The sequence below is a fragment of the Botryllus schlosseri genome, chromosome 1, assembly GCF_051294905.1.
Source record: "Botryllus schlosseri isolate E-star chromosome 1, Bs_hap1, whole genome shotgun sequence".
Lineage (NCBI taxonomy): Eukaryota > Metazoa > Chordata > Ascidiacea > Stolidobranchia > Styelidae > Botryllus > Botryllus schlosseri.
The window spans coordinates 12479525-12488685 of NC_137236.1; the positions used below are offsets into that span (position 1 = coordinate 12479525).

Genomic DNA, 9161 nt, shown 5'->3' on the forward strand with positions numbered 1-9161 from the left:
GACTGGTGGCTGGGATTTGACTGTCATTTCAATCTTACGTCCACTTTGACAGGCTTGCCGAGCGCTAAATTTAACAATTAATGGATAGCTGTATACCGATTACGAGAATACAAAGTTAATACTGCTCATGGCCCTTGAGCCCCCCACCCCCAAAAAATCACCCTCAAATTTTGCATTGGGCTGGAATTTGACTTGGTGATGTAACGATGCTGTTTGGCTCTTTCTCTCGAGCTGCACTCTCGTTTTACCAGACAAAATTGTTGTCTCACAATGGAAAATACGGGATGGTTTTTGGGGTTCCAGGACCACGAGCAGAGTCAAATTTATATTTTCGTAATCAGCGCAGTAGCAGCTTTCCATTATTACCAATTTATTAATGTTAGCGCTCGGCAAGCCGGTCAGAAATGGCCGTAAAATTGCCTTTGGCCAAATGAAAAGTATGATGTAAAAACCCAAATACAATGAGCCGTTCAATCTCGCTGTGTCCACACCGTTTATGACAATAAGATCTCACCACTTAGAAGTCAGATCCTGTGGTGTGTACACGCCGGGCGTTCCTTTTATTTCTGATGAGAGAGAGAGAGATATGATATTCTTTTTCGCCTGCACCATCGAGATGCTTTGGGGACGGAGTTGCGATACGGCCCCATGAGGTCATCTAGTCTGCGCCCCCGTTTTTTCTTCTCCATGCTATCCGTGATTGCTGAGCGCCAAGCAGGATAGCAGCGGATACCATTTTTCGAGTCTTCGGTATGACCCGGCCGGGGATCGAAGCCACGACCTACCGCTCGAGAAGCCGGAGGCATAACCCAGGGATATATAGAACTCCGGGATGGCTGACTTCATTTTGGCCTTTACCTAAGTAGGTCCAGAAAGTTACCTGCAATCTGCCTCGAAATATCCACTTTTCTGCAAACTAGCGATACAGCTGTTTCTAGAATAACGATCCTCAACCTTTTGCGGAATAGTCAGTGAGTAAGCTAGACATTCTTCCCTTATCACAACCTTACTGCTGTATAGCCAACCTCGTAAAGTATGACACTGTTGTATAGCCAACCAAGTAAACTATGACAACTCTGATTTTCAATAAATCATGAATGTGTTTAATTTCTACACATCATATAATTTGCATCAGGCCATAAATAACAGGGTGAATAACGAATATTATCAGCGTCTTCTACCTATTTACAAGCCATTGTCGGAAACCTTGCAGCTGGGAAGGGGGGGAGGGGGGGTTAATAGGATTGAATAAATTAACCGTTTCAATTCGCGTTAATCGACAATTACCATGGAGTATAGGGTTGCATTTAAAACAAACATGTTTAAAACCAGGCCCTTGTATAAAACATAATTTTTTCAAGCCATGACGTCAAGAATATTCAATAGTGACGTCATATTGGATTGACATTGACAATTGAAAATATAGTGTAAATATAGCTCCTTTGACGAAATATCTGTGCTATTGCTGTTGAACCGACTATTTTGAGGGTTCCAGCCATCCCATATCGATATTCGTCGGCTATATCGGGTGGTAATCGTCCGTAGGCTCATACAACACGTATTTTGGAAAGTATTTACACAATTATGGCATAATTTTACAACTTAAAAAGAATTTTTTTCAAAAGGCCTTTGTTTAAAACACTGTTTAAAGCATGTTTTAAACATGGTGTTTCAAACACCGTTTGTTTTAAATGCACCCCTACCATGGAGCATTTCCAATAACGAAAAGAAAGCACGGCCTGTAAGGACTCGAAATTGTGATAGCAGCATTGTCAGCTTCTGTGTCACTAAATGAAAGTTGAATGCACCCCTAACATGGAGCATTTCCAATAACGAAAAGATAGCACGGCCTGTAAGGACTCGAAATTGTGATAGCAGCATTGTCAGCTTCTGTGTCAATCAATGAAAGTTGATCAAGAAATCAACACACCATTGATACTTCTCTTCAGGTTCAAATGTAGCCAGGCTAGCAGTTTGGTACATATCATTATCAATTTAAGAAGCATTCGGTAGACCCAGTTAATGAATTCAGCTGATATTTTGTTCACCGAGATATAGTTTCATGACCGCAGTGAAGAAATTACCACCATGGCTTAACGGTACATCACGAATGGGCCTCCTGAAGCATTTCATGCCATTTATCAGTTAAGAAATATTCAGTATCATTGTCTTGCAGATTTTCCGATAGAGCGATAGATGATTCCATGTCAAAAAATCATCTCGGTGAGGAGGCACGAGATCCAAATATTCAGATCGTGGCCATCTTTGCCAAGATTTCAATGGAATGTGCCCAGTATAATATATCAGGATATCCACCGTTGACGTGATGCAAATGCTGGAACATCGCGTTTGTTTTTCCGGAATCTGCAACAAAAATGAACAAATGATGTATTTAGAGACACAAATTAACATTAAGAATCTATATAGATGTATGCAGAGTTGGTCGGTAATGAAGAACTTCTACTTCATTGCAGTACTCAAGTAGGTGTTGCCTATTTTCGAAGATACATCTTGTAATTTTGAAGCAGCCATCTCCAAACTTAAGTACCTTGCAGGCATTTCACTTTCTACAGCTACTTGAGGAAGTTTGAATACCAGTACGCCCGGGAATACAACTGTTACTTGAGTAGCAATGCAGACTACTTTAACCACATCAGGATTAATGTAAATCGCTCGCGTATCACTAGAATCAGCCAAACTTACCTTGGGCCGACTGAGGAGAGGTCCATGCGTTATTGCGACGATTTGACTAAACCTTGCAAATTGAAAGCAATCTTCAGAGTTTTCTCTTCCTCCATCGTACAGGCCTATAGCCTATAGGCCAGGGGTCACCAACACGCGGCCCGCGAGATCATTTTTTGCGGCCCGCGACTTGATTTGAGATTTTGTAAGAAAGCTAAGAAAACATTTTGAAATGTTGAAATTGACGTTCAATGGCCCAAACACTCCCAAGAGCAAGACTCTTAGAAAACGGTTTAGGACAGTGGCTCAGAAACCCCCCTTCTGGGGGCGCGAAAGTATCTGAAGGGGTCGTGAAGCTGCGGTAAACTGAAAAAAATTTCGCGCTTCGCGCGATTTACCTCGGATTTGTGGTTACATTTATTGCTCTGCTGTATATAATCCGGAATTCATATTATAGAATTCTCTCACTAACTTTCATAACCTTCCATGCCACCAAACCACCTGTTGGGATTGTTAGTATTATGGATGCATTTTTTGATATGATGATAAGGGGCGTGAAATTTTTCAGTATCATGAAGGGGGCATGTCTAAACAGGTTTAAGAACCACTGGCTCAGGGCTTCCCCATACGATCAAGCTTTAAGTGGAGATGGTCTTTCAGCTAGCATTGTATCTCGCTAGCCCCCAAAAGCGTTTCCAGGTATCTTGCACAGCTCAGAGTATGAAATTGAAATTGATGACAGTGATCTTTGTTGTCTTTTTATTCTTTTGATAACATATTACTTCTTTTGTGGTCACTATACCCTTCGCCTATGTTCGGTAGCACAACGTTGTACTGACATAGAGTTTTAAAACGTGGTTGCCTACTTTATATCGATATTAAATTCATGCGGCCGGCGGCCGCTTGGAAATTTGAAAAGTGGCCCGCGACCCGTTTTGAGTTGGCGACCCCTGCTATAGGCTATAAGTGTTTATATGGTAAAGACAGTCCGTATCTCAGGGTCGTATCGTGTCCTGACGATTGTGTTGGCTTATCCATTCAAGGGAGTAGGCATCTTCATGGCTTCAGTAAGAGCAAATGGTCAACAAATGCTGTGGCCATATACTGGGAGTCAGCCATTGACAGTTCACAACAGTGCACTTCTGTTGAAGTATAATTCCAGTACTGTAGCATTGAGGTGCCGTTCATTAACAAACATATGCCTGCCTTGTTTTACCAGACATGTAACTGATGAATAGTATCTGTAACAAGAGATTGGATTCAACAGTTGTTATGGACACTTACAACTGCAACGACCTTGACGTGTTGCGTTTGTATTGGATTCAAATGTTTGGTTATCGTCAATTGAAATGTCTCTCGAATCTTGCACACCGGTGGTGTACTCAGTGGCTCCAATTCTTACTAGGAATAATCCAGCAATGATCTGGAATACCGGTAAGCCTGCAATACCAGCACTACCTGCATATTCACATATTAATCTATAGTACAAGATCTTAACTGTCCCTCCTAACGGTCGCCTTCATAGTTGACACGGCACAGTGTAAATGTACACTTGTACTTAAACAATGTACACTGTACAGCCTTGGATGGTGACATACATTCGCATAACATAGCGGTAAATGAAAAACATACCGCAAGGCGTAATCAAAATCATACTGCGGATATCAATGTTAACGTTGGAAATTAATCTACATTTTGTTATCTTCTCACGATTATCAGCGCAGCAAAACATGTTACATAAGATACTACAGAAGCAGAGATATTCCGAAGGCGAGTAAATGACCGTACCGGTATACCGGTAAATTGCTGCTGAAGGAATAGGGCTAATACCGCAAAGTTTCAGACTACCTGAACATCTTATAACCTAGTTAACCTTTAGCTTTATATAATAACATAAACATGGATATTATATGCCTCTACCGGTCTCAAAAACTTAAAATTACACACAGATGAAGCGGCTGACCGGAACGTGCATCAAAACTGAATGCGCGAATCTGGACCCACTTAGGTAATACCGCGATGACGCAATTGACGCAGTCAGCCATCCCGGAGTTCTATATATCCCTGGCATAACCATTACACTATCTCGCTCAGTGTGTCATTATCTGATGTCATTAAATCTACCCTTAAAATCATGATTTTAGAATATTGTGGAACACAGATACCAGAGGAAAAAGATAGAAGTTCTGTAGTTGTTGAAAATAAGACAAAAGACGGACGCAAGTCGAAAATAAGGACATTTCTTAGAAACAAGGACGGTATGGCAACCCTGGTCATACCTCATTTTAAAAATCCGCTAGTGGGCAATGAAGAGTGTCTAGAATTTGCTTCACAAAAATATGGTAACCCTACTCTTTCCCAATTATTTTTTTAATTTGACGATCCGTTCATAGAACACATGAAATGCTTTCCCGCCAGATTATAGTTATAAAGAGGGTAATCTTTATGATGGTGTGAACGTAAGTTACACGTTAGCGTTCGGTATGTGAACCCCTGGAATTTGGAAGTTGGCGTCCACAAACGAACATTGATAAATCTGTACCGGGAACCTGTAATACAATTTTCAAGAAACTATAACGTATTCGGTTGACCAATCTCCCCATGGCACTGAAAACATGAAAATAAATTAAACACTGAATATTAAAGAAGCATGCTCCTTAAAAAAGTCGAAAATTATTTGCTCGAAAGTTTGCTCGGAATATTGGGCTTTCCGTTTTTGACTCTTTAAGGAGTCTCAGCTGTGAGCTTTGACCGCAATCACACCTAATAGAAAGAACGAAACACACCACACGTAAGTGAATTGGGATTCGTCAATCATGTAATCAGTTATTTCGATCAACGAAATTTTTATGAAGAATGCATTGATGTCTAATTTAAGAAATCTGTCATTCGTACGGAATCGATCTTGATTTGACATCCTTTTTTATCTCAAAAACCAAATCCGTCCAATTGTGGTGTTGGCTAATCAATAACTTGTGTTTAAGATAATATTTCGCGCAAGTATAGAAACCGGTATTTGACTCTGAAGAACACATCCTTTCGGTCTAGCCGACTCCTCGTCGAGATTGCAGGCAGAATTATTTTGTGGAATTATTGTAGCTTTTGATTAGTCCAGCTGATACATTTAGTGACGCATAAAAAGTCAGCATGCAGGGGAGATGTGGTACCGATGAGACAGCGGGACAGAAAATACTTGAGAAATTATCTGTGATAATCCCATGAGTATAGTACGCCAATTTGTCTACAGATAAATGCTGTCAGAATCTTTCCTCACACGCACAAAACTTACACCTTCGTGAGTTATGTGCCCTGAAACGGATGATTTATGTTTTCGGGAGTGTAAAATAAATTTGGATCGACGTATACATAATTGTATATCACCTCCCACACTAACAAACCAGCCATGATTTTTGTAGTGAAGTGTAGAACTTGTATCGGGATATATGAGGCCACATATTGTTTATTTTAATACCATCCTCGAGTGGACTATTTTCAATTCAATTATAATATTCATAGAGTGGGGCCTATGGTACCATAGCCGCATCATGCAAAATAGTTGGACCAACTAATCACAAAACAACAGAAACACGCTTACATATATAATGGCCGCATATCATAGGTAACTGTGGTGATTTATCGCTATAACTAGGCATTTGAGAATCAAATCGTCGATTTACAGGTAATAGGCTATGTATGTGCCATTATTTTACGTCTACATTCGAGTTGATAAATCTATTTTATTTGTGAAGGCGGCGACGAAACATTCTTCATTGACTTGCTTTAGCTTAGATTAGTACACAACAAAACAGGATGTAGAATTTAAGCTTTTGAGCGTATGTTTGATAGGTCCCATGGTCGTGTGCCTTGGATACACCGGGTGGGGACCGATGACACGCTCGAGAAACAAATTTTGAACGTTCATAAATATTTTTTGAAGAGGCTGTATTCATGTATTATATGTGCGCGATAGGTAGAGCCTGCATCAAAGTGTTGAGCCAGAAAAAGATCCGCTATTCTCGGCTGAAGATGTTAGGGCCAAACATCATTTTGAAATTTCTGATCCATCGGTACCACATGTCCATGTTTAGCATTGTAGCACTCTATTGGCTGAGTCGTCGCTAGTTATCATGTACATTGATATATACCTTCACGGATATATGGGGTTAGCAATATGCATTCACATGACGTAATATTTTCACGTTCGGGTTCACATAAACCAGAACTACTCAGAAGTTTGTACCATCCCTATAACCATGCCATTAGGGTTGCATTTATTACAAAAATCAATATAAAACAAAAACGTCTGAATGAAGATGTTATAATGACGTGAAAAATTGTAATACACGTAAAAGCTTTACAGTGCAGATCCTACCAAGGTTCGTTTGTGAACGCGAACCTATAAATTTCTAAATTCACACACACAACTCAAACGTGAACTTCTCGTTCGCATCATCCTAATTATTACCCAACGAGGATGGAATAATTTGAGAATCTTCTTCCCGAGATCGGCAAATTTGATATAAGAAAAAATACAAGCTGGTCAAACGTGGATTCTTGGCTGGAGGTTTTGGAAAATATGGAAGTTTCTATGTTACTCATGGATATACCTCGCGATGTACAGGTAAAGAACAAAATTCTGATTTTGAGTGCGCGATTCTTTGGCCATCGCCTGTATACTGTACACCTATATTGTTTAGGAATGTGAAGATATTGTTTTCAAACTTTCAAAAGCAACTGAAAGGACGGTTTCTCAAGTCGAAATTGGTAGTCTGGAATGTCTTCATATAAGCAGTGAAGAATTCGAAGAAATTGTCAAGTCTAATATAAAGTTGACGAAAGTATGTACTGATTGAATTCTTCCTTCAAGAGGTATGCATTTTGTATGTTAGCCAACTTCACTGATAACACTGCTGAATACAATACGCAATTCAGACAACAGTAATAAAGTATACACTCCATTAACACTATTATTCAATCGGTACTATGGGACAGTTTATGCGGGACGAGTCGTAATGAGTCGCTCTCGTTTTAGAAACCTTGTAAAACGAATATGTCAAGTAACGATTTCATATCATGTTAGATCAAACAACTGCGGATAAGCTCTGATGAGGTAACATTCGTCAAAGAACTTTGGCGAGTAACATTTCAACGGATATCATGCAGTGTTAATCATTATTTTGTCGAACTTACCAGAGTGGAGCAGGTGACGCGACTGTAAGTTTGAAAGAATGTATTTCGAACAAACTCTATCGTGCTTCAGACAAATATAATTCATCTCAAATCATGGAATGATTGGGGATTTTGTTATGGCAATCATGGCATCTCTGTCGTCAGTGCCGTAACTGCCTCACCTCACGCCCCCTAATTGGGCATGGGGCGAGCTCGAAGGGGGGCAAAAATTAATATGTATTCAATAGACATTATATTTTATTTATTTGAAGATTTTTCCAATATTTCCCAAGTTATCTTTGCGTCTGGTTAAATTTATTGTCGCTAACTAGCATCTGATATAATATGATTTCCCTTGCCTACAAAAAATACTTCTAAGTTAAAGAAATAGGTATTTCGCGTCGGACATTACCGTGTCACAACAAATCAAGGCATATAGGAGGGGACTCCGACAATTGTTCTGAATCGCCGGCGAGAAATTATTAGTCGAAAGTAACGCCCCATGTTGACCGAAACCTTTCTAATGGCCCAAGTTCCGTAGGCTCCTGAATCCCACGGACAAATGCAACTCGCAGAGAAAACGCTGCGCTTCATCAAGTAATTTCAATTTGACATTGTGTTCGTCGCACAGAAGTTATCCTTTCAGTTTAGTCTGGTAAGATTGGTTAATTTTACTATCTTTTGCACTATATAGCAAAAGGATGGTCACGGAATAACAACATGCAACAAATTCAATTCAATAACGGGCCAGTTTGAACGTGAATAATAATTATTAATTAGTTGCCCTTAATTTTTAATGACATTACTTCGCTCCGTCATGCTGCGAAATCTGATCATGTGAGCTGAAAAAGAATTAAAATTCATAGGCATATATATCTGAGCACCAATAATATCGAGCGAATTCAATCATGAATTTTAAAATTATTGGCGCCCAATGCAACCACACATCCGAAAGACAATGGCATTTGATAACAAGAGTATTCGCGCTGCTTAGAAGTAGTGGCCAAAATGTTATTCGCAACGCGGGCTTGTGGGTGAATTTCTCTTGAAGTTTGGCTCACCTCCCCATGGGGGATCCGAGATGTACATTTTTTGGTTCTGGACGAAGTCCTGTTTCAGTCTAGTTCTTGGCCGTTGTGACAAAATCAATTGATTAATTCCGTATTTCCATAAAATGTGATAGTTAAGTGATGAATTCAACAAAATGTGTACTAATTGAGTATAGTCTGAGTTGCCACTTCGATTTAAATCCTTGTTTGGTAGATTCAAAAGGCATTGCATATGACATGGTCTCATCTAAAGAAAATTTA

The 9161-nt window shown here is 39.7% G+C and overlaps 1 protein-coding gene across 4 annotated transcripts in view; it reads left to right on the top strand.

Moving 5' to 3' along the window:
* Window positions 1-8245, top strand: part of LOC145441998 (uncharacterized) — a 230707-nt gene extending 222462 nt beyond the window's left edge. For 2 of the 4 annotated variants that reach the window (XM_080319984.1, XM_080319992.1), the window contains 4 exons: window positions 7187-7303; window positions 7380-7520; window positions 7763-7885; window positions 7943-8245. In XM_080319984.1, coding sequence (XP_080176110.1) covers window positions 7187-7303; window positions 7380-7520; window positions 7763-7885; window positions 7943-8047 — 486 coding nt within the window. In that variant the 3' untranslated portion in view covers window positions 8048-8245. The remainder of the gene's footprint in view (window positions 1-7186; window positions 7304-7379; window positions 7521-7762; window positions 7886-7942) is intronic. The other 2 variants (XM_080319978.1, XM_080319970.1) reach the window with 1 other exon arrangement.
* Window positions 8246-9161: the final 916 nt, after the last annotated feature.